We start from the raw sequence: 26,075 nt of genomic DNA on the forward strand, positions 1-26,075 counted from the left end.
AAAAGTCTTTGCCAGTAAAATGGTTGTAATGGCTATTATTGTGTATAAAGAATAACATTTTCTAAACTTTGACCTTCACTCTTTTTCTTTTTCCAAATCACAGGAAGTATAAAACAAGATGTATATTACACACACACACATATAAAATACACACATATGTGTATATACACAAATATATTTTTTCTCACTTATTCAACAAATAGTCACATAATTACAATGCACTAGGTTCTAGATTAGAATTGGCATTTTGAAGCACTCTGTGTGATACTATAAATGAAATGGATGGGTAATAGGTTCCCTTCATAGGATACGTAGACAAGACAGTTGATATAGTGGAAAAAGTGTTTGGAAACAGACCTGGGTTTATTGTCAACATGGTTATTTATGATCTGTTTTGATCTTGAATACATTGCTTAATCTCTATAGGCCTTCGTCGGTGTAACTTTAAACGTATATAACAATGCTAGAAGCTCACCCAGCTGCTTAAAGGGGAAAAGGGTCTCTTCGAGGGCTTGCCAGCCCTGTGCAGGCACAGCTCACACGTTTCTTGCTCCGCGAGCACGGGCCTGGCACCTGGGAACAGCTGAGTGCAAACTAATCCCCTCTCGGCTTTAGGAGTTATTTTAGGCTGAGCTTCTAAATGTAGGAAAATTTAGGCTGTGTTGTACTAAATAGGTAGAAACTGAGTTCTCTTAAAACTCAAGATGCTTTATACCACAGGGAGCCAAGTGTAATTATGCTGTAGAATCTGCTTGACTGCAAGAGCTTGTTAAAATTTTAATCCTCCACGGACTGTTTGTGTGGGTGAGGCCATTGTGGGTGCAGATCGGAAGCAGCTGCAGCTGTATTAAACATTTAAATATAGCACTGATTCTGTAGGACCTCCGTAAATATTTTATTAGCTTTCTGCTCTTTTTCATGTGTGAAAATTGGGCTTGTGATTTTGATAACTACCAATTTCATTTTTTAAATAGAAAAAAGAGCCTTTTCCGAATTCTTTACAGATTTTTTCAGGTACTGGGCCCAGCCTCTCCTTGCATATTCATAGAACACATGGGCATTCCCTGCTGTCTTTCTGTTGTTGTCAAGGAAACCCCCCAGTTCTCTACACAGGGATTACATTCTTCTTTCTTAATGGCTCTTAGATCATTCATTTGTGCAATGAATAAAAAATGTATTCACAGGCCCAGACAGTGTTCAGCACTTTTTGGAGGGGGTGGCTTGGTGGTTGTAGCTAAGGGGACGGTCGTGCATGGTGAGAGGAGCAATAGGGATGAAAGAAAAGGAAAAAAGACATGCTCTCTGAGGTTTCATTTTAATGAGGTAAAACTGAACATTTTACGTTTTTAAAAAGGGACTGCCTCTTTTTGTCAGTTTACAAAGCATTATACCTCAATGATACCAGTTTTTCAGATACAAAAAAATTGGTTATTCGGTGGTTTTATTGATGTACCAATGATAAGAATGATCCTAGTGGTAATATATGTTGGTGAAAATTGTTGTATATATTTTTTATTTGTATCTAAGTACTTTGAATTTTTTATAACATCACTGAAGCAACAGAAAACGTAAAACATTATTTTATCCTAAAAATCATGCGGACAACTGAGGATCTACTTTATTGCTTTAGAAACGGTGTTTAGACCTTTGAGTATGAATTGCGAGGGAAATACTTCTCTGTTGGCAAGAAGAGAATAAATATTCTTTAAAAGATTAATTTGATTCTTGGGGAAAAATAGATTATAAAGAACCTTCTAAATACTTGCTAGAACTATTAAAATAATATAAAAAGTATTTCTTCATAAATAATTTAAGTTAGAGATTTTAAACTGGAAAGAAAGAATCTCTGGAGAGAGAGGAAAAGTTTAATTATGTTTCAGCATCTGTGTCTATGAATATTTGACATTCTGTGTCATGGTATTATTCCCAGACTTGCTTGTGCACATATATAATCAGTATACACCACCTTAACTGGCTTCTAGTGGGCTCATCTTTTGGCTTTGTGTCAGTATTCCCAGGATCTCCCAGGGGGTTTAGTTGGTTTGGCCATATGATGCATATGCGAGTTTTCTGAAAGTTGGTTTTTCTACGTTGAGAAAGGGAAAAGGAAATATACTAATTTATAATTCTGTATAGTTTAATGGAATATATTATAATGATTATATTTTAGTATGTTGCAATCTTACCTCCTCTGCTCTTCAGGGGAGGCATCTTTCTACCTGACGATAAAACATTCTCTGCCTGTCTCTTCACACCCACCCTCAGGAAATATTTTAGGGGGTTGTTGAAATAAAGTCATTCAGTTAAGCTATGTGGCTGGGGTGAAAAATAATGCAACCTATAGGTTAGTTGGGAAGGCAACTTGAAACAATTAGTAAGTAAGAGAGCATATAATACAGGAAAACTGCTTGCTTTAGTGAAAGGAAAAATAGAGGTAATGTGATATAAGTTAATATAAAAAGCATCTTTACCAGGCAGAGTCTCAGAATTGGCCTCCCAGGAAACTGGGAACATTTGCCCCCTCACTAGCAACCCCCCAGTTTACCTGGGAGGGCCCAGAGCTGCACCCGTCAGCTAACCAGTCATGATTCCCTTCCATGCTTGGGTTTGAGAGATACCAGGAAATCACCCCGTGCATAAATATCACCCACACTGCTTTTTTTTTTTTTTTTCTGTATTAATCTGAGGGCTGGGGGGGGGGGGGAGAAAGAGAGAGAGAGAGAGAAACATCGATGAGCGAGAACATCAATTGGCCACCTCCTGCATGCTCCTCACTGGGGATCAGGTCCACAACCTGGGCATGTGCCCTGACCAGGAATCGAACCAACGCCCTCTTGGTGCATGGGCTGATGCTCAACCACTGAGCCACACTGGCCAGGCTACCCACACTGCTTTTCAACCCTGCTCGTCTCTCACAATCACCAGGGAGCCTCCAAATAAAAGTACCCAGTACTTTACCCCCCACCAGACAATGTGGATCTGAATTTCTAGTGGTGGGGTTCAGGCATTTTTTGTGTGTGTTAGTTTCTTTCTTAAATTTGCTTCATTTATTTTTTATTAGTAGTATCTGCACCTCTTAGTGCACCCCATGTGATGCCGATGCACAGTGAGCGTTGAAAACCACTGGTAAACGAGAGGTTTTCTGACCCACAGCAGCCAGCTGAAATACAGACATTCCCGGGGAAGGGGCTGCTCGAAGGCTCTGCCAGCTTCAAATATATGTGACCGATTTTTTAAGGAGGCAAAATTATGTCTGAATCAATCTCCCTGAGTGAATTCATGGTCTTCGATCATATTTTGGGAAGTGTAGCTTTTGTCACAAATGTTAAATAAATTTTGGCATCTGTAAGTGAGGAAGAAAGTGGAATTAAATATCATTGAAATGTGTTTTTAAAAGTTCCAGGAGTAACTGTAATGGAATCAGAAGTAATACTGAAGGGTGGAGTGTAGCCTGAATTGCCCAGAACTGTATACATACTCACTCTGCTGTACCCATGTTACCTCCTCTCTGTCAACATGGACATTAAAAAGAAGTGTGTATGCTAGGGCTTAAGGAATCTTTTGGCTATATTGAAGCATATAGTGTACAAGCGTATGTTTACATTGGAAGAAAACAGTGATCATCACCCTGATATTAGCCTGTTTGAAATGCTGGATTTGGAAAGAAAAGGTGATTGAAAAATATTGATGCTGTGCCTGCACATTTAGATTACCTGGGTTTGTCTAACTCTCTGAATCTTTAGTGTTTGAATCACCTGTATGGTTCTTTAATTGTAGCTTAGCATTTGGGTTGTTACTGCAGCCAAAAACCAACAATTTCTTTAGGCTAAAATGCAAGTCTTTTAAAGAAAGCATCAAACAAGGAGAAGGTAAACTTTTCATTCTTGATTATAAATAACTATGTAGACATTTTTTCCAACAAAATTCACCAAAGAGAGGCTAAGTGGCCAGAGTATGGAGAGCATTACATGTTCAAAGGATCCCTTCACTTTAATTATGGAATATAGAATTTAGTTAGTAAGGAGGTGAGATAAAAATATAGAAACACCTAGGGAATTTATAAATAAGAAACAATATGATGTAAGTCCTAGGGTGTACAAATCAAAAATAGTACTAGTTTGAGCTGAGCAGCTTCAGAGAAGCTGTGTTGGACAGCAGCAGGCTTCCGCGGATCCTTCATCCGTGCGCGGCACGGTTCGAGGGTTTATGGAGCATTCCACGTTGGGAATTCAGCTGGGGGGGGGGGGGTTCTTCTTGAGCGGAAGTCTGGGATGGGAATGAGGATGTTGAGAGAGGGACACGGAGCTGCTGGTCTCCAGGATAGAGAAGCAGAGAATTACAGGAGAGCTGAAGGAAGAGGATGAACATGAGGGCAGTTCATGGAGATGTTTGAATGCCTTTCCAAAAAGTCAGGTGGAAGAGGTGGCCAGACTCTACTACTGACTTCTGAAGAAAGAAGTGACATAATTAAAAAATAAGATGGTGTTTGGTGAAATTTAGCTTAGTAGCCATAATTTGGGAGATTTAGAAAAGAAATCTATATACAGGTGGGGCAAAATAGGTTTCCAGTGGTTTCTATGGAAAATAATACAATAATTAATCGATAATAATAATACAAGAATAAACTCTGCTCTGTGTACTTGCAACTGTAAACCTACTTTTGCCCACCCTGAATTTATTTATTGGAGGCAGTTGTTTTACTTCAGTGAAAGCTTTTACTTAAAATTTAAATCCATTAAAATTTAAATCCATTTGGATCTGACCAAATCGTTTTTCTGGTGTTGGGATATCTGGTAATTTTCTGTGTATCTACGTCTGTGTATCTGTCTGCAACCGGCTTTGCCAACGTTAGAGAACCAAAGTGAAGAAGATGGTGAAGGACTACTCTTGGTTGTTTATTTATTTGCTCTACTTTTAAGGAAACATTTAGAAATCAAATGATATGGCTTACTCCTCTTTTATATAGCTTTTTATCTTACTCTTCAGAAATGCTTGGAAGTCCCCAAATGACTTGAGCATGCTCTCCTGCAAAGGCCTTACTCCTTAGAAACCGGAGTGAGAAGTCCCTCGGGCCTCTGTGAGCAAGGGGAGCGCACGCTCAGTGCTATCTCCTTGAGCACACTTAGACCAGACGACTGTTTCTCAAGAATTCTTTCCACTTGAGGGAACAGCTTTATTAGAGAATTATCTGAAGTTGGGAAAAGAGATGATTTCTATTTATTATCCCCATGATACGTCTGCCTCGTAAAAGGTCATCAGAAATGCTTATATTATTCATACATATATATTACCCTTTCTGGGTGTAAAATTCATGATTTGAGAAATATTGAGCTTCTCACTTAACAAGACAGGGGCTGTCAGCGTAAGATAACATGCTTGGGTGGCGCACCACATGTACCCCCACTAGCAGAGGAGATAGAGAGATGGGTCACAGGATCCAATATTGATCTCCCAATCACCTCTGGGGAGATGGAGCATTGCTATAAATATCGCATGATTTTCAATCATTAAGGTAATTGAGGGTACAAAAATATGACAAGGTTTGGGGAGGGTGTTATATATTGATTACTTAGGTCCCTTTTCTTTCACTATCCTGAGTTGGTGCCATTTTTAGTGTCTCAGAGTTTGAAAAGTGGAGGAAATTAGGATGCCTGAGATCATCTGGTTGAAATTCACATTCGGTGATTTTCTTTGCTTCATCTGAAGCTGGTTAGCTTCTTGCTTTAATTAAGAACATATCAAAGATGAATGAAATGGAAGCATTTGTTTCTGATTGGTTTTTGGATCTATAGGTATGTGTGAGAAAACCTAAACATATTCAAGAACTTCAAGTTTCCCTGTTTAAATGCTATAAGCATTTCTCACACACTTCAGTATGACTGTCTATTGTGTTTTTAAAATAAGGAAACAAAATCTTTTTTGTTGCTCATTAAAATAAAATCCATTTTAATAAAGAAATATGATACTAATATATTTTTGCTGAGTAGATTGCTATATGCTTACATTTCATTGAAAGCTCTTAAACTTAAATTGTAAAAGTCCCTGAAGAGAACGTGGACTTGAGCCAGCTGCCTATGCATCTCAGCAACTATGTTTTGTGTCTGCGAACAGTATGACTGGAAGACTTGTGCTATGTCTACAAAACTCTGCCATGAAGTGCTTAAAAATACTTGGCAAATAATTTGAGGTCAGCTAGCAATAAAGCTTTGTGTGAAAGGCCACTAAAAGAATCTATTAACCGTGGTACCAGTATATTCAAGTCAAGCTGTTAAAATACACTCATATAAACATAGAAAAGATTATACACTGTGTAGAGTTCTGTGGTTTAACTCTTGAAATCCAAATAAAAATTATATTACCCTTAGAATAAAATTCTAAAATAGAGCAGTCTTTTATAAGGACTTGTTCATCCAAAAGGTGGGAATGTTAATTACTCCATCAGGTTCACTATTCGTACCTAGAGCAGATCACGATTGTGGAATAATGTACCTGCTTTTACAATAGCACAGGTGTCCCCCACCCTCCCTGGTCACACCCTACAAAAACTTGTCCAGTTTGCAATCATTATAGCTCTTTCAGCTTTCTGATAACATGTGTGGTCAGTGGGAGGTAGTAATAAGAAAGGGAGATGAAGAAGTAATTTCGGCAACTGAATAAACAAAGGAGAGCAAATAGAAATAGGGGATAGATGAAGGATGCAATGACAGGAGTCCAGTGGCAAGAAAGAATTCACTTGTCTCTGCTAGACAGACTTCATACCACCATGCCCAGGAGAAAATTTAAGTGTGAGAACAAATTGGCCACACTGAGAAAATAAATTGTAAATTGATCTGTAGAGAATCTAATGGCAGAAAAAAATTACTTCAAAGCCCTAAGCGATTAACATTTCCCTCACCCTCAAACTAACCTTACGAAATCCAATGAAACCATTTGGAAGCTGACAAAACTTACTTAAACCATGAATATTTATCTCTTAATTGTGAGACTCCTTTAAGAGAAAGGACACAAAATAAGTTCAACTCTCATTTTGTATCTTTGTTTTATTTAAGGATTTCCATTTAGTGGACTATTTTTGCAACATATCAAGTGAGCACTTTTAAAAATAAATCTTTTCTCTTCAATCACTGTTTATTTTGATGTGCTGATAGCTCTGTGGTCATTGCCAGCTTTGTGGTATAGTGAGAAACATCAGATAAAAGAACTTAAAATGATTCTATGTTCTCTACAATTCTGAAGGCAAATGAGATCAGATACTTGGGAGGCAGGTGAAAAAATAAATCATAATTTAAATGTAATGTTTAGAACGTTTGCAATATGTACACTCAAAATGTTTCCTTTTAAAATAGGGTGAAAAGAGTTTAGTAAGGTCATTTCTCAAACCTATTGGCAAGAACATCTCTTTCTGAGAGAGGAGAGAGAGGGGTGGGGAGAGACAGAGAGGATGGTATTTGGAAGATACCTTGAAAGTCTTGGGCCTTTGTAAAGCCAAGTGTCTGCTGTGTTGTTGATACATAAAGGTGCTTAGTAAATGCTGTACAATTATTTGGCCCGTGAAGAGACTACAATTAGGTGGAATTAAATTTTGCGTGCAAAACCAGTTTCAAGCTGAGCCGTGTTTGTGAAGAATATGCAGAGATCATCTCTCTGCTTGGTTTAATTTGCTATGATTGAAATATTGTGATATTTGTTTAGGTTAGGAAAAGGAATATACTGCACCTAACAGCTGAGTCTTTGGTGAAATATTCTGATATGATGGTTTAACGTGGTAAGGGAAATCTTCATAGATTTATGAGTAATAAGAAATATTAGCATTCATTATCCACGTGGAAAATGGACTCCAAGAATGTTATACTTTGTTTATTGGAACTAAAATTAGAGAATGTAAAGTGAATGCCAGGCTCTTTATTTAATTGAATGAATAAGAGTTGATAGGCAATGAAATTATTATATTAGTTGTTTATTCTCAGAGTTCTTCTAGAAAAACATTTTGTTTTTAAGGTATTCATTCTTTTGTAAAACATTCAGGTGAATGTTATAATGTGTCAGTTTCTTTGACAAGTTGACATTTGATACACTGGCAACCTTAATATCTTCTCTCTCTCTGCTTTTCTTCGCTCTACTTATTTTTAGAGCTACCAACATCATACCTGATGGAACCCCTTTGTATAATTATTCACTAAGAAGTTCATGGCATATGTTTATATGTTTTGTTTTTCTAAATATTGTTTTTAAAAGTAAGACATTTATTTAGAAACCCATACAAATTCTATAATAACAATGAGTATTTTTACCCTATTCGTGGTCTAAAAGGTTATAAATAGGTAATACTGAACAGTTCTTTCCTTATTGATCCTTGTGTTAGGCTGGAGAAGCTTGGCTGAATAGTTAGATTTATCTCTTTTATTTATAAAAAGATTAAAATGTGGTAGGGATTTTTTTATATTCTTGACACAGATCCATGTTTCTCACTTAAAATTTTTTCTGTATTTATTTATTTATTTTTGTTAATCCTCACCTGAGGATTTTTTTTTTTATTGACTTTTAGATGGAGTGGAAGGGAGGGAGAGAGAGAGAAAAAGGAAGAAACATCAATATGAGAGAGACATTTCAATTGGTTGCCTCCCACATGACCCCAACCGAATCGAACCTGCAACCCAGGTACACGCCTTGACTGGAAATTGAACCCACAACCCTTTGATCTGCAGGCCGATGCTCTAACCACTGAGCTAAACTGGCCAGGGCAATTCTTTCTGTATTTAAATGAAAGGTACTATGTGAATTAAGTGTCTGGGTGTGTGATATTTCTTAAATGCGAATTCTAGTTTTATTTATACCTAATGAAAAGGGTTGAAGGTAAAACAAGTGTATAAACATTAAGAGAGGCACATTTTTTAAGCTACAGTTAAATCCTATAAAGTACAGAATAGTTTAACCAAGTCTGGCTTAACTCAGCTATGTTCAAATAGTATTAGCAGTGAGAGACTACTTACGTGGGTGGGTAGATAGAATTAGTGATGTGATATTTCAAGAGACTCATTTGTACAAGACACATTTGAAATGTCTCCTCTCTCACACTTATATATGTGTGTGCATATTTATTCTCTCATTCTTTCATCATAGCGAAAGGGGAGGCTTTACCCCAAGCCATATAAAAAGTGTTATCCGAAAACTTTGTTGTGTCTTCTGTTAAAACATATACAACGTGAGGCACTATAAGATCACTGTAACAACTTTAGTGATTTGACATGGGATAAACTTATTCGGTTAAATATGTTTTTTGGAAAAAAGGTAAGGTATTTAGTCATCTTCTTGTTTGGCAATCAAGAGTAGTTGCAACACGTATGGCAGAAATCATCTGTATTTGTGGTATATTTTTATGTTATACTAGAGCTATGCAATGACCTCACTTCTCTTATGGTTGAAATATTTTTTCATTCATTTGAATAACCACGAGCCTTCGTTTACATAGTTGAAAGGCTGGGTGTATGGCATGGACTGGGATTGAGGGACAGAAAATGAACTGCAATGTGTGAAGTTAATAAGGAATGATGTGTAATCGGGGTAAGAGTAAGCCATCCCTGCAAAAATAGTATTTTTGGAGGTGATACAGTGCAGATGGGATGCAGAGATGTTTTCTCTTTTTGTTTTTATTATTGTTTGAATGAAAGGGATAAATGTAAATGTAGTAATATCTTCTACTTACATAAAGGTCTTGTGTTTTTTTTCTTTTATCCTCACTCGAGGACATTTTTCCATTTTTTGTTCAGATAGAGTGGGAGGGTGAGAGAGGACAAGAGAGAGAGAGAGAGACAAACATCGATGTGAAAGGGACACATCAAGTGGTTGCCACCCACACAACCCAACCAGGACTGAGGACATACTGCAACCGAGGTACGTGCCCTTAGTGGGAACCGAACCCGGGTCTCTCTGGACTGCAGGCCGACTCTCTAACCGCTGAGCCAAACTGGCCAAGGCGTGTGCTTTTTTTTTTTTTTTAACAAATCATATTTAAACACATAGAAGGAGCTTTGTGGAGTTTTTATTGACAGTTCATATATGTCTGTATTTATTTTGATGCAAAAAAAATATAAGCAAACTGGTTCCTGCTCAGTGGGTCTTTTCTTTTCCGACTCTCAGTAAATGCTAGATGCTGATCTTTCATACACAGAAGGAAGCAGCGTCTTACAACAGGAACAATCGCCCTGCCAATGGGGCAGGTGTGGCTCCGTCATAATTATTCCTCCTGTAAGCTTCTCGGGTTCAGGCTGAGCATGTGTGGCATGGATCAGGACTAGGCTCAAAGTAATTTTGCAACAGTATTTTGGGGGGTGGAAAATTAGACTCTGCGCAATCTTCCATGCCTTACTTGGTCTTCATGGGTCAGCGCGCCCAAGGGCGCCTTTGCACACGGCTGTGATGCCAGGAAAAGGGCAGCCGTAGTGGCAGGATCTTTTTCCAGGAAAATTGAATTCCACTCGAATGGGAGTGAGGGCCCAGAATTTCCTCATTCCTGATGCCCAGACAAGGAGCTTTTGCTGGTGTATTTCTGGAGGCAGAAAAAGTCAACTGGGCTTAGTAGTTTGTACCCTATGGCAATTTATGATCTAGGGAATGTTCTAAGGATATCTGTTATTTAAAGTATGCTGGTTCAAATGTTTAGATGTGCCTCTTAAACTTCCTTTGGAGAAAATGTTTTAAAAAGAACTATAACAGACCCAATCCAGGTCATCTGTCTTGAAGGATAAAGATGGAAAGGGTGGAGGGCTCTTCCCTCCTGGTGCTTTTGGTGAACCGTCTATGCGTGCACAGAGCGCCCCATCTGAGACTTCCTGCCCTGTGTCTGGGCCGCAGCTGGCGCTAATGCTGTCGCTTTGGGGAGGGGTTTTTCCTGCACTGTGAAAGGGCTATAAAGAAACCTCTCCTCTACTTTCCTGAAAACAGTCTTCTTTAGGACAAATCATGACAAGAGGCCAGAAGGAATCTCTTCTCATTTCCTTATGGCATAGAGGGTTTCTATGCATCCCTTTACATGAAGGATGATGATTAATTACTTTTTCTGTATGATTTGGTAAAATGGTCTTAATTTTTCCCTTTTTTCCCAGTTCACACAAAGATGAATTCCCACATCATGATTACAATGTATATGTATGCTTTCTTGTTTCATTTTATGGACGCTGCTTTGTTAAATGTGTTAAAGCATTTTCGCACCCTGTCTATAATCTGAAATTGGATTTAGTTTTCCCATTGTTAATATAAAACAGCAAACCTGACGACCGAGAACCATGTGTAGAAGGGTGATTGTACTTAACATGAAAAGACTTGAATCCGTCCTTGGGTGTGAGTGTTTCTGCAGCCTGCTGTCGTTTTCTTCTGTCATATGCTGCACATGTTTTATTTAAGTATTGTGAAAACTCTTTGTTTTTTTCAGGTCGAATGAGTGATTTGAGTGTAATTGGTCATCCAATAGATTCAGAGTCTAAAGAAGATGAACCTTGTAGTGAAGAAGCAGATTCAGAGCACGACCTAATCGCTGCCATTTTGCCTGAGTTAATTGACCTAAATCTCTACCACAGTGAAGAAGAGGAAGAGGAAGAGGAAGACTGTGCAAATGCTACGGATGTAACGACCACCCCGTCCGTGCAGTACATCAATGGGAAACAGCTGGTCACCACTGTGCCCAAGGACCCAGAGGCGGCAGAAGCTAGGCGTGGCCAGTTTGAAAGTGTTGCACCTTCTCAGAGCTTCTCCGACAGCAGTGAGAGCGATGCTCATGGGTTTCTCATGTCTGAGACTGAGTCATCGACGGCTGTGCAGCCAAATGAATTCAAAGAAACAACTGAGTCGCTGGAAATGACATGGACGCCTGAGACTTTCCCTGAAATACCAGAACATTTTTCAAGTGGAGAGCCTGATGTTTACCCCACAGCCCCGCTGCGTGAGGGCGAAGCCACGGAGGGACCAGAATCGGCCACGGAGAAAGGTCCTGAACTTGATAATGTGGGGCACGAACATGCTGAGCCTGTACCTCTGTTTCCTGAAGAGTCTTCTGGAGATGCAGCCATCCACCAAGAATCCCCAGAAATGATCATTTCAAGGGCTACAGAAGGAACGTTTGGTGAAGAGGCAGACAGAAGTACATCTATCACATATACTCCAAGTACAGCTCCAAGTTCTATGTCAGCAAATGTTTTGGAGGAAGCATCAGTTTCTGTAACAGGAAATCCCAGGCCTGATGACCCATTGTCCACTGTGGAAAACTGGGTGGAAATGACCCCTAGACAGATTGTAGACCTCTCCGGGGTTCCTTCAATTTTGATTCCGGAAGGCTCCGGGGAAGCAGAGGACGATCGAGATAAAATGTTCACTCTGGTAACCGATTTATCACAGAAAAATACTACAGATACACTGGTTACATTAGACACTGGCAAGATAGTGATCACAGACCACCTTGGTGATGTTCCTGCAACCGCCGTTTACTTAGTTTCTGAACAACCTTCTACAGAAGTAGTACCCACCAAATTTGTAAGGGAAACAGGCACTTCTGAGTGGGTTTTCAGTATATCTCTTGAGGAAACACAAAGGAAAGATGAGGAAGAAGGATCTACAGGTACAGCTTCTACAGTTCAGTTACCTTTGCCTACACAGAGATCTGATCCATTAATTGTACCCTCTGAATTAGAAAACTCAAGTGAAGTTACATCTAGTGACCCAGTATCTGCTACCAGAAACAGTTTTATGTCCTTGACAACACCCACACAGTCTAAAAGGGAAATGACAAGTTCTGATCTGGTCTTTCCAGAAAAAAATATTTTCGACAATCTGGGGGCACAGACTGCTGAGCCTAGCAGTAGCAGTCAACCCGGGGTTCAGGAAGGGTTGTCCGCTGTCCCAGGGAGCCCTGTCTCCATCTTTATGGAGCAGGGCTCTAGCGAAGCTGCTGCTGACCCAGAAATCACCACTCTTTCTTCGTTTTCATTAAAAGTAGAGCCTGAAATTCAAATTAACAAGGAAACAGCTGGCACTTTGTCTCCCCCCATAGAAACTATATTTCCTTCTCAGCCAACAGGATTACCTTTGAGTACCGTAATGGACAGAGAGGTTACTGAAATTATAAGCCAAACATCCAAGGAAAACCTTATACCAGAGGTTTTAGGAGAGCCAAACCATGGGACAGAAATAAAGGGCTTCTCTACAGATTTTCCTCTGGAGGAAGATTTCAGTGGTGACTTAGAACACTCAGCAGTGTTCGATCCCAAAACAAAAGGGGAAACAGTAATGATGGAAGGCTCTGGGGATGCAGCATTCAATGATACCCCGATCACACCACTGGCAATACCTACTTCAGGTCACATCCATCCCACAGCTGACTCAGAAGGGCCTGGTGGGACCTTGGTCAGCACGTCAGCCTTCCCTTGGGAGGAGTTCACAGCCTCAGCTGAGGGCTCCGGGGAGCATGTGGTCTCAGTCAGCGGCTCTGACCAAGTGTTTCCCAGTGCTGTGGGAAATGTTCTTGGGACAGAATCTCCATTTACAGACCAAGTTTTGGGAGAAGAAGGTACTATCAAAGAAGCTGATCAGAGACCCACTAACTTACCAAGAGCAGAAGCTGAAGGTCCTGAAGCTCTTACAGCAAAGGGGGAAGTGAAGGTTGATGGCATGGTTTCCATGGGTTTTCCCCAGACGATGGAGCCCACCAAATCGTGGTCCAGGCAAGAAGTCAGTCCTGTAAGATCAGAAATTGAAAGCCAAACAGCAACAGAGGAAAATATTCAAGAACAACAATCTGTTGAATCCCCCCAAATCTCTGTTGCACCAGAACAAACAGTCTTTGATTTAAAAACATTTATTGAAACTGGATTTCACACCACAGATTATTCTACACTGACAACAAAGAAAACTTACAGTACTGATGAGGAAATGGAGGAAGAAGGCATTTCCCTTGTTGACACTTCTACTCAAGATCCAGGAGTAAAGGGTATGGAACCCTATATTACTCTCCCAGAAGTTACTGAAAAATCCAATTCCTTCTTGGCTACTGCCTCAGTGACTGAATCTATACTAGCTGAAAGTATAGTTACAGATTCACCAATCAAAGAGGATGAGACTATAAAATCCTTTCCCAAAGTTATGAAGCCACTAATTCAAGAGCCAGATTTATTCTCTGGCCTGGGATCAGGAGAAGACATTTTGCCTACTATAGTATCAGTGAATTTTACTGAAATGGAACAAATCATTAGCACATTCTATCCTCAGACTTCTCAAGTGGAAAGTTTAGAAACTAGCATCTCAAGAGATACCACTGAAGACTATGAGGGAATGGAAAATGTAGCAAATGAAGTTAGACCACTCATTTCTAAATTAGACAACATCTCTGAAGTTAGTGAGACAGCATCCAGCACAACCTTACTAGAAATTTTAAGTTTCACCAGGACAGCAGGACCCTCTATGGCACCTCTCACTTTCTCCACAGACACTGAACATCCTCAAAATCAGACTCACAGTTGGGAAGAAGAAATCCAGAGTAGTCAACCACAATCTACTACTGAACAAGTCTCTAACAAGAATTCTTCAGTGGCAGAAACTAGAGAAACAATAACCTCTTCCATGGACTTTCTGGCTAGAACTTATGGTCCTGGAATGGCCAGAGGATCCGTTACATCGGCACCAAAATCATCTGACTTGTTTTATGAACATTCTGGAGAAGGATCTGGGGAACTAGATAGAGTTGATTTAATCCACACTTCTGGAACTACTCAGGCAACCAGAAAAGGAGACACCACCTTTATTTCTAATAGATCCCTGGAAAAACATCCTGAGGTTTCAAGTGCTGAAGCCATTACTGTGGATGGATTCCCGACAGTTTCCATGGTGCTACCTCTTCATCTAGAGAAGAATGAAAGCTCCCCAGATCCAACGAGCACACTGTCAAATACAGTATCATATAAGAGGTCCACAGAAGGTGCAGATACTTTCCTCGACCATTTCGGGGGATTTGAGGATTCCACCTTAAAACCTGACAGAAAAAAAGCCACCGAAAATATTATTATAGATCTGGACAAAGAGGACAAGGATTTGTTACTGACAATTACAGAGAGTACCATCCTTGAAATTCTACCTGAGCTGACATCCGATAAAAATACTATCATAGATATTGATCACACTAAACCCATGTATGAAGACATCCTTGGAATGCAAACAGACATAGATCCAGAGTCGCCATCAGGACCACATGTCAATAATGAAGGCAGTGCTCAAATTCAAGAGAAGGATGAGGCAGCTGTTAACCTTTCGTTAACTGAGGAGCACTTGGAAGGCTCTGGTGATACTCTTCTGGCTAGCTACACTCAGGCAACACACAGTGAATCCACAGCTTCTGAAGACAGAAGCCAGTTTGATCACACGGGCTTTATCTTCACAACTGGAATCCCCCTCCCAAGCACGGAAACAGAATTAGATATTTTGCTTCCCACAGCAACGTCCCTGCCCATTCCTAGTAAGTCTGCCACAGGTCATCCAAATATCAAAGAACCAAAAACGGAGACAAAAATCCTGGAAGACATCTTTGAATCAAGCACTTTGTCTGATGGTCAAGCGATTGCAGACCAAAGTGAAGTAATATCAACAATGGGCCATTTGGAAAGAACACAGGAAGAGGATGAAGAAAAGAAATATGTAGGTCCTTCTCTTCAGCCAGAATTCTCTTCAGGAGCCGGGGAGGCACTGATAGATTCTACATCCCACGTAAGTATTGGTACTGTCCACATCATGGCTCCGAGTTTAACAGAAGCACCTACTGTGATGGAAGGATCGAATCCCCCAGATTACACCGATACGACGTCAGCCGTTTGGGCCTTTGCAGAGTTGTCCTCTGAGACATCATCTCCGTTCACCGTCCACTTAGGCAGTGGAGCCTCTGGACACACGGAGGGCCCTCAGCCGAGTGCTCTGCCCAGTGGAAATGCAGGCACGACTCATATATCCCCAGGAAAATTTGCAAATATTGAAGTGACTTTCAAACCATCAAGCGAAGAGTACTCTCGCGTCACTGGGCCTCCATCCTTACCTCCTGACACAGAACCAGAACCTTCAGAAGATGAAAATAAACCTAACTTATTAGAACAGATAGAAGCTTCCCCCACAGAACTGATTGCTGAAGAGGGAACTGAGATTCTCCAAGATTCCCCAAACAAAACCAACGTTCAGCTTCCTGGAGTATTTTCTAGTATGAGAACACTTGAGGCTGGAGCTCTTGTCACAGCGGCGGGTGAAATCGAGTCGAAAGGTGCTTCCCTGTGGCCACTCTCTGCGTCCACTTCTGCGACCGGTGGGGCTGAGGCCGGTGTGGTGCCTCAGCCCAGCCCGCAGACTTCCGAGAAGCCCACTGACCCTTCGTCTCTGCAAATCAGCTCTGAAACCCAAGCACCTCTGACCAGAGGGCAGGAGTCCCCTGGTGCAGCCGCAGAACAGCAAGTGTCGGCGAGAATTCTCGATTCCGACTATCAGGCAACAGTGCGCACTGCAGAGTTAAATATCTCCCTCCCAACACCATCACTTTACCTTCTGGAAACTTCTAATGAAACCAGTTTCCTGATTGGCATGAATGAAGAGTCAGTGGAAGGCACAGCAGTCTATTTACCAGGTAAGGTCACAACATTGATAAATCTGTTTCCAAACTGGGAAACAGCCCCTTGGTCCTAACAGATATGTGTGTATATAATTTTATGGTGATGTTAAATCAGTGGAGATTTCTGTATTGTTCACATAACAGCAGGCCAGGCCACAGTATTGAGTCCATAATAAGATGCAAAGAAAGTAAGTATAGATCATTTCTGAGTTTTATAGATGTTCTTTGTATTTTTCTGGGTTTCAGAAACAATGTATAATTTCACCATGGATGAACTGGAAATGTTAGTGATGTAAAAATTTATTTTTGTTTTACTCACAACATATGTACCATAGTTATATATCTTAGTTTCAAACACAGAAAAAAAAAATCTGTTCTTAAAAATCTCTCACTTATATGTGTTATGACAATATCAAAATTTGTCAGGCCTTTAAATTTTGACAGTAACAAATAGCTCTAATAAACATTTAACATAGTTTGTGCAATATCACAAACTTTTATTTATACTTTTATACTGTGTTTATATTTTAAAAAATGATGCGCTTATACTTTTATTCAATTTCCTTTCTAACACAGTGCCTAGCCATAGTGGGTGTTCATTTAGTATTTATTTGCACTCTGTCTCTACTGAGAGAGGATTTCTGTTTCATTTATTTATTCATTTTTTTACTGAATGGACAGAAAGCATGAATTTGATACCGGTTCATGTAGACTGTCATTTAATCTTCATGAACAGACTGTACAGCACATACTGCTCTCCCCACTTGTAAGAAGGTTCTGTACTTTGCCTAGAGCTGCACAGCCACACACATAATGGAAAAAGTGGGATTCGAACCTAGATTAGTCCCACTCCAAAGTCCATGGTCTTTTCACTGGTTTCCTATTAATACAGTATGAAACTGGGTAATTGATAGTTAATGGCATGTAAACCAGAAATCTTGGACTATTTACTTTGTAGAATTTATTTCTCTTTTACTCTAGCCTGATAATGTTGAGAAGTCTGCTGCAATGATATTTTCTGGAATATAATTTAAATAATAATTGCAGTGAAATACACAAGTAACCATCACCACCTACCTACTACCTAGAAAAAGGGGAAAAAAAGAGTATTTAAAGGACTGTGTTGGTTGAAAATAAGTTTCATTTTAATGAAGGTGCTTTACAGCATGTCTACACTTACAACTGTTCTTCTGACTGTTTCCATATTACCTTTCATGCCAGTTCAGTTCATTGTGCTGCAGACAGAGTAAAATAGTCAAAGTGCATCTTTTTATGAATGACTTGAGGTATTTTATGAATAAAATTGATCAAAGCGGTTGATGGATTTTTTTTTTTGTCGTCACGCTCTGTTTAATAACCAAGTAATCTGGCCAATATTTATCCTTTTGTAATTTAGTTAAAATATACTTCAGGTTGGTGAAAATATGATACAGGAATCATTGGTACTAAATGTATATTGAGAGAGAATTAAGTTTGACAAATGACCGAGAAAAGCGTACCAGTTACCCAGTCTACAGTGCTTACCTAGAATTACAGCTGCGTCTTCCTTGCAAAACAGACTGTCACTTTAGGTGAATTCAGTCAGCGACCGCTAGTATGAGGTTGCCTGGTCCATCTGTTGAAGATTCAACTTGCAGAGATTAATGCAGACTGTGTAGGGAAGAATAAAAATCATGCAAGTAAAATTTTTCTTCTCATCTAAGCTACTTGATGTTCACAGAAAGACCCACTTTACTGCCAAGCCCTTGTCCCAGACTCTCAGTGTGGTGTCTAGTGTCTGTGGAGGGAATAACAGTACACCGCATTTGGGTGGCCCCTCCCAGTTTTGCCAAGCGCGTTCTCCTAAGGGTCGTGTTGATTTTGTACTCAGGGCAGCAGGTAGATGTGCTGTTGGCTGTAACCTTGTCGTCTAGGCAGAGTGCTTTGAAAGGCAGAAGGCTAAAATGGTTAGGGGGATTTTAAATATTATTAAGACTCTAGGAGAAAGAGTCTTAGAAGAATTGGGGTAGTTTTTGAAGAAGTAGGTGTAAGCACCTGAATTAACCGAATTCATCTAATGTTGAACCCACACATGTGACTATGAATCTATCAAGTCTTTCTAGTAGTTCAGAATTTACCTAACACTCAGAAAGTTTGAGTTTGACTTTCCTATGTGAAAAAGACTCAGTTATCTTCTATAGCATTGCTTTCTTTATCCTCAGAATCCGTAAGTTCATGTCTCATAAGTAGACATCTTCTTGTCATGTGTAATTATTTCAGGGTTTTGGGTCTTAAGATTCTTGAAAATAAGTTGTAGCTCGTATATAACCTATTTATCACAATTATTTGGTAAAACTTTAAACTGTAATCTTGATTCTTAAACATTTTTGAAACAAGCAAGTCTAGAAAAATATTCAAATAATAAATGTAAGCTATTCATGCTAAAACAATTATCCAAGAATTGTTACAGAATAGTATATGTGCTTCAAATAGTGTAAAAGTATTTGCATTTAGAAAAAATATTTTAAACTGTTTCTCCTCATAAATTTGTATCTCTGGCCTTTATATTTATCTTCTAGGAGTGTTGATTTTATTTGTGTTTCGATGAGGAAAATTGTAATAAAATGTGGGGGGTTTTATGTTAGGTGAGGTTTTGTGTTTGGGTTTGTTTTTATACAGTAGAGTTTAATCCATTTGTTGCTTTTCTTCAAGTATAGTTTAAAGGAGTACATTTGGAACGTGGTTTTGGAAAAAGCATATTAATGTAGCAGAAGAGACTTCAGTGCACACTTTCGAAGAAAAAGTTTCTGAGCATTAAGTGGTAAAAGGCAATAATAATTCAAATGATGGTAACAAGCCAGTCTGCTAAAAGAATGCATGTTCTGTGTACCCAGCCATTTCACATGAACTAACCTCGTTCAAAAGAATACATTTCCATTCACTGTGCACATACGTGTAATCATTTTTGACTAAAATCAATTGCCATTATCATGCCAACTAAATCCGCAGTAGAATATATTGGTTGCCAGATACCGTGCAAAATACTCTTGAACAATAATGAATCTCAGAGATAAATAGATGCAATTTGTAATAATTAATTATAATGCCAAGAACCACTCCAGAGAGTAAAGTTAATGTTAATGTTTATGTGTAGTGTCTCTAAATTGCTACGGTAAAGCTTATATATCATGGTAGCAGTAAGTGGCATTTTATGCTAAAATACGTTGGAAGTTAGAGATGGGCCTAATTGCTTTTCTTACTTTCCTGAACATGATAGGACCTGATCGTTGCAAAACAAACCCGTGCCTCAATGGAGGCACCTGCTATTCTACTGAAACTTCCTATGTGTGTACCTGTGTGCCAGGATACAGTGGTGACCAGTGTGAACTTGGTAAGATGTCCTTGTCTGAAAGAATGTAGGGCTTTTCCAAAAGATATATTGGAGGAGAATTTATATTGTTCAAATCAATCAGAGGATTTCAGAGAAACCTATGTGTAGATGAATTATATGTTCAATGAAGTGAAAATTATAGAGTAATTTAAGTCAATTCTGGGAAATGGGGACAAATGGTCACTGCAAAGTTGTAAAATACACAAGACTCAGAGAGACTTACTGAGGTCAGCTACGTCTTTTTGTGATTTTTATAGATAAGCCTTCTACAAATGTAAAGTTGCATAAATGTCAACAGAAATTTTAATCTAGCCCCCAAATCTGCATATCAATAAGCAATTAATGTAAAGGCAAGAATTTTTTATAAAACTATATTTTAAAACTAGGGACTTTAGCTTTTCCATGGTGAGATGACTGGTCCCTCCGATGTGAAATGAGAAAAACCTTCCTTGGCTACGCTCAGCAGCCAGTCTGACCTTTGCCTCAAGGTGTGTGAGCTCCTTGGCCTCCTCCTCCCTTTCTAGTTCCAAGGAGTAGAATTGTGTCTTTGTTAAATCAGTTCCTTTTATTCCCATTCTTATTTAGGTTTCCTTTTCTTCAAAAAAGACAAAAGGCCCCATTTTTAATTTGGCTACATATAGACCGCATCTCTGATGAAGGAAATGATGGATTATAATGTTGGCCAGGTGCTTCTTTAGAAGTATCAGAATGCGAACTTATATGCATGTATGCATAACCAATGGACAAAGACAACAATGCTAGGGGGTTTGGGGGGCAGCATGGGGAGGAGGCGGTCTAGGGGAGGGAAAAGGGGAAACATCTGTAACAAAAATAAATTAATAAAAATTTTAAAAAAAATCCCCAACATTTGTATTAAAACGGTGCTTGCCTAAAAAAAAAAGAAACAGTTAGTAAGCTCTATCTGTGTGCTAATTAGAGGCAATATAAATACAGCAATAGATGATATTTAAGGAATTATTATATATTAAACACCATATATACATGTGTATGTATATATATATATACATATATATATATGTATGTGTGTGTATATATATCTATCTGGCCCTCATTCATTTTATATTCAACTAAATTTAAAGTAATTTTTTTTTTAAATCCTCACCTGAGGATATTTTCCATTTATCTTCAGATAGAATGCGGGGGGCGGGGGGTAGAGGAACATTGATGTGAGAGAAACACATTGATTGATTGCCTCCTGCACAACCCCGATCAGGTCTGGGGACTGAACTGCAATCGAGGTATGTGCCCTTGACCAGAATCGAACCCACGACTCTTTGGTCCATGGGCTGATGCTCCACCTGCTGAGCCAAACTGGTCAGGGCCAATTCAAAGTAATTTAATGAGTGAATACATGTGAAGCTCTTAGAACAGTGGCTGGCACTTAGTAAGCACCATAACAGTGTTTGGTATCATTACTATGTAATGCCATCATTACTAAGACCATTTCTTTAGGTAACAATCATTATATACTGCTTGGAAATTTAATTTAATTTGTAGACTATTTTTTTTTAATTTAAGTATATCCTAAATATAGCATGAGACACACTTATACTAAAAATTTTTTCTTTTAAATCTGAAATTCAAATTTAACTAGCTATCTTGTATTTTATCTGCCAACCTCACACTAAATAGAATCCTTTGATTGTTTTTGAAAGTACTTTTGTGACCTTTTATGATTTTATTTCAGATTATGATGAATGTCACTCTAACCCCTGTCGCAATGGAGCCACATGTGTGGACGGTTTGAATACATTCAGGTGCCTCTGTCTTCCCAGCTATATTGGTGCCCTTTGTGAGCAAGGTAAGAGCTATTGTGACATTTGTCTGGTGAACCTCATTGATACTTTATTTTGAATGTTACTTCTAGATAGCCTTTTGTCGTAATGATTTGGATGTTTTTAGTAATTTTGGCCATACTGTATATTCTTTCCTGCAGAAGAAATTCACAGGTTACCTAAATGCACAAAGCTTCCTTAGATGTCCATAATGCACAACATCTGAAGAATAGTGTTGATCTGATCATTTTTGTTTTGGCTGACAGTATGCGATTGCAGACAGGCACACGGAGCTGAATTTAAGACCATCTAGCCAACAAAAGGAACATTGTTAAATGTATTCTTCCTGAGGACAAATTAGGAATATACCTTAATCCATGTATGTGGTTTGTACCAAGGAGTACTGATTTCAACGTTAGTTGACTTTATTCACCCCCCCCCCCCCAGTGCTTGGTGCTTGAGACCCAAGGGGCTTATTCTGCATAGTCAATCATCTCTGGAGAATGAGTTTATATGGTTGTTTGAATACATTAGCTTGGGCTTGGCAAACACTGTGTAAAAGATATTGTGAATCTGCTCAACAGGAGATTTTCCTACTGAAGAAGCATTTACTTTTCTGAATGAAAGAAAGGCCTAAGTTCATGGTGGCTTAAATCTCCTGAGCCCTGTAATTTGCATTTTAGGGCCAACCTGAGAGTGTATTTTAGGTGGTTAATGGTAACACATCTCAGCCCATCCATCAGAAACAGGTTGCATGTGCAGCACACTAAGCTTGGAACATCGATTTCCTCTACTTAAAGTCATACAGTGATTTGGCTTTGACAAAAGTGCTTCGTGCCAAACTTCCATTCTATCAGACAAAATGAAAATGTATTAGACATCCAGACACATTGGTCTGGCCCTACATTCTGCTTTTCAGCATTAATCCAGATGTCACTACAATTAACAGCAAAACTGAAAGGAGCCTGTAATAAATTGCCAATCAAAGGGAAAGGCTGATGGCTGAGTTTTGGGTGTTTTTTTTTTTCTTTCTTTCTCTTTATTGCATAGGTTGAATTTGTTTGTCTTAGAATTGTAAAAGGTAATATGGATATTGACCAAAGAATTTTCTCACTGTTTTCCTTCTTCTTTTTAATTATATATATATATATATATGTATATATATATATATATATATATATATAAATTTATTTTCCTCACCCGAAGACATTCTTTCATTTTTTGTTCAGATAGAGCAGGAGGGAGAGAGAGGAAGAGAGAGAGAGAGAGAGAGCGCAAAACATCGACATGAAAAGAACACATCGAGTGGCTGCCACCCACACAACCCAACCAGGGCCAGGGACCAACTGCAACCGAGGTACATGCCCTTAGTGGGAACCGAACCCAGGTCTCTCTGGACCGCAGGCCAATGCTCTAACCACTGAGCAAAACTGGCCAGGGCTTATTAATTTATTTTTGTTACAGATGTTTCTTTTTTTCCTCACTGACATCCTCCTTCCCATCCCACCCCCCTGTCCCCAGCTTTGCTGTCCATGTCCATTAGTTATGTGTACATGCATATAAGTTCTGTGGTTTATCTTTTCCCTCCCTCCAACACACCCTCTCTTCTGAGGATTGTCAGTCTGTACCCTACTTCCACATCTCTGGGACTACCCTGTTCATTATATTCCACAAATAAGTAAGATCATGTGATATTTGTCTTTCTCTGCTTGGCTTGTTTCACTTCAGATAATACTCTCCAGGTCCCTCCATGTTGTCTCAAAGGATAAGAGATCTTTCTTTCTTACCGCTGCGTAGTACTTCATTGTGTATATGTACCACAGCTTTTTATCCATTCACCTACTGATGGATACTTGGGCTGTTTCCAGATCTTAGCTATTGTAAAGAGTGCTGCTGTAAACATGGGGGTACATTTATTCTTTCTGATTGGTGTTTCAGACTTCTTAGGGTATATTCCTAGAAGTGGGATCATTGGGTCAAATGGCAATTCAATTTTTAATTTTTTGAGGTAACACAATAGTGTTTTCCACAGTGGCTGCACCAGTCTGCATTCCCATCAGTAGCGTACTAGAGTCCCCTTGTTGAAGAAAACAAAGAGTGATACACTTGATTTATTAAAATATGTTTACATGATTCTTGCTCCCCTTAGTTCCAAGTACAAGGAGCAATTCAAAAAATCATTTGTTCAACAGGTGTTTATTGAGCATCTACTGTTTTCCAGGCACTGTTCTGGGCACTGGAGTGACACAGCATATTCTTGGCAAGGAATAAAAAGAGATACTCTTTGTGGGATACTTTATAGTTTAGCCAGTGCTCCCAGATACATTATTTCATTTGGTTGACGTGGTGTTTCTAGGAGTAAGTGGGTCAGAAATTGAGGCTCAGGGAAGAACAAGGATGTGCTTAAGGTCATACAGCTAGTGCTTTAGAGAGTGGGAAAATGAACTAAGCTGCCTCTTACAGCCTAGGTTTTTCTCAATATCTTTACCCTTCTAAGGTAACTCACAGATAAGCATTTTGTTTATGTGTGTATCTGATGGATCCAGTGGTAACACATCCTTGGGAGGGATTTTGGGGCCAGTTATCTTTTCCATCCCTTTAGGGGAATGTCAGAAAGAAGAGGTTTCGGTTTCTCCTCTCATTTCTGTTGCCGCCTACCTTCCAGGTCTGTCCAGCTTTATCGCACAGAGTTTAACCGTTATCCACACGACGCTAGAAACAGCCGTCGGGTCTGTTTACTAGATACAGCCATGCTCCTGTGATTTATTGCCAGGACTCTGAAAGATTTTTTCTGCTCTTTTCAGGTTGCCTAAGAACAAATGTTTTCTCCATTAACAGCAGCATTGCTGTTAAAACAGTTTTCTGCCCAAACGTCAGTGGTGACTGTGTCATTGTTTCTTCAGCCGACCTGTACTCTCCTCTGAATTAGCAACATCCCAACTCCCAGTGCCTCTGGAACAGGGGCTACATTTTGGTGGGATGATAACAGATTTGAGATCTAGAAGCGGGTCTCCGAACTGTGGAGGGACAGTTCTATACACACAGATGCCACCAGCCAAAGTCGATGGTACAGCTTGCCAGTGAGAAGTGTCTAAGTGTTGACAATTTCTTAGGACTTGACAGCTATATGTCAGAGGTGTTGAAAACATTGCCTACATACCATAAAGCAAATTGATTTTTTTGTGTGTGTGAGATTGTTTAAGAGTGATAGTTTCATCTTCTGTGGTCATGAGCAGGAGTTTTTGTACCCTCCCCCACAACCCCCAACACTCACAGGCACAATGAAATCTGGGGCTTTGTAGCACAGTCTATGCATACAAAGTATTTCCATATCAGATGAATTTTAAGACAGTATCATCCCAAAGGGTTGCCTTTTTCTTTTTTTTTAATCCTCACCTGAGGACATTTTTCCATTTTTTGTTCAGATAGAGTAGGAGGAAGAGAGAGAAAGAGAGAAACATTGATATGAAAGGGACACATCGAGTGGCTGCCACCCACACAACCCAACCAAGGCTGGGGACAAACTGCAACCGAGGTACGCGCCCTTAGCGGGAACCAAACCCGGGTCTCTCTGGACCGCAGGCTGAGCCAAACTGGCCAGGGCGGGTTGCCTTTTAATAAATGCAGTGTGTGTTACATTATGTTTAGGTAAGATGGGATAAACAGACTGCTTCTGATACCTCTTTCCAGAAGAATATCCTAGGAGATGCTGCTTGACAAGCAGCCCTTTCTCACACATGTATTGAAGTCACGAATATTACAAGTTACATGAATCAGTGTGCATATTGGCTTTTTTAAAAAGTCACTTTGTTAAGTGGTATTTGCACATATATTTATAGTCATTGGGAAGCTGTAGTTTATATAGTGTAGGTAAATACATTGTCCCTATTTAGTTTTAACAGAAATTGGCCCTGGTGTTTGGAGCCATGTTCTGATGGGAATAGATGCACCTGCTAACTGAGAAAGGCATCGTACCAATGATATGCTCATGCATCTAAATTGTATGATCATGTATGTTTTTTTGTGTAAACAGAAAAATAATGATAATCTATTTTAATGATAAAAGACAAACCATTTGGATTAATAAAAGATAAGAAAGGGTGTATGGAAGAATTTTTTTTGTGATGTATTATTCACTAAAGTAGGGATCCTCTAGAAATTTAAGCTGTGAGTCTCAAGCAATCATTTCCAAGGTTAAGGAACAAGAACACCATGCTATTATAATATCGCATTATTGACTTTGGCAGTAAGAATTTTCTAAAAATTTCCCCAGTTCTCCTCCCAT

At 39.3% G+C, this 26,075-nt stretch overlaps 1 protein-coding gene across 3 annotated transcripts in view; it reads left to right on the forward strand.

The window, feature by feature from the left end:
• VCAN (versican) overlaps positions 1-26,075 on the forward strand; it is a 112,185-nt gene that overhangs the window by 58,103 nt on the left and 28,007 nt on the right. For 2 of the 3 annotated variants that reach the window (XM_036278810.1, XM_036278812.1), the window contains 3 exons: positions 11,429-16,639; positions 19,881-19,994; positions 21,703-21,816. In XM_036278810.1, coding sequence (XP_036134703.1) covers positions 11,429-16,639; positions 19,881-19,994; positions 21,703-21,816 — 5,439 coding nt within the window. The remainder of the gene's footprint in view (positions 1-11,428; positions 16,640-19,880; positions 19,995-21,702; positions 21,817-26,075) is intronic. The other variant, XM_036278811.1, reaches the window with a different exon arrangement.

Source organism: Molossus molossus, unplaced genomic scaffold (genome assembly GCF_014108415.1).
Source record: "Molossus molossus isolate mMolMol1 unplaced genomic scaffold, mMolMol1.p scaffold_m16_p_3, whole genome shotgun sequence".
Classification (NCBI taxonomy): Eukaryota; Metazoa; Chordata; class Mammalia; order Chiroptera; family Molossidae; genus Molossus; species Molossus molossus.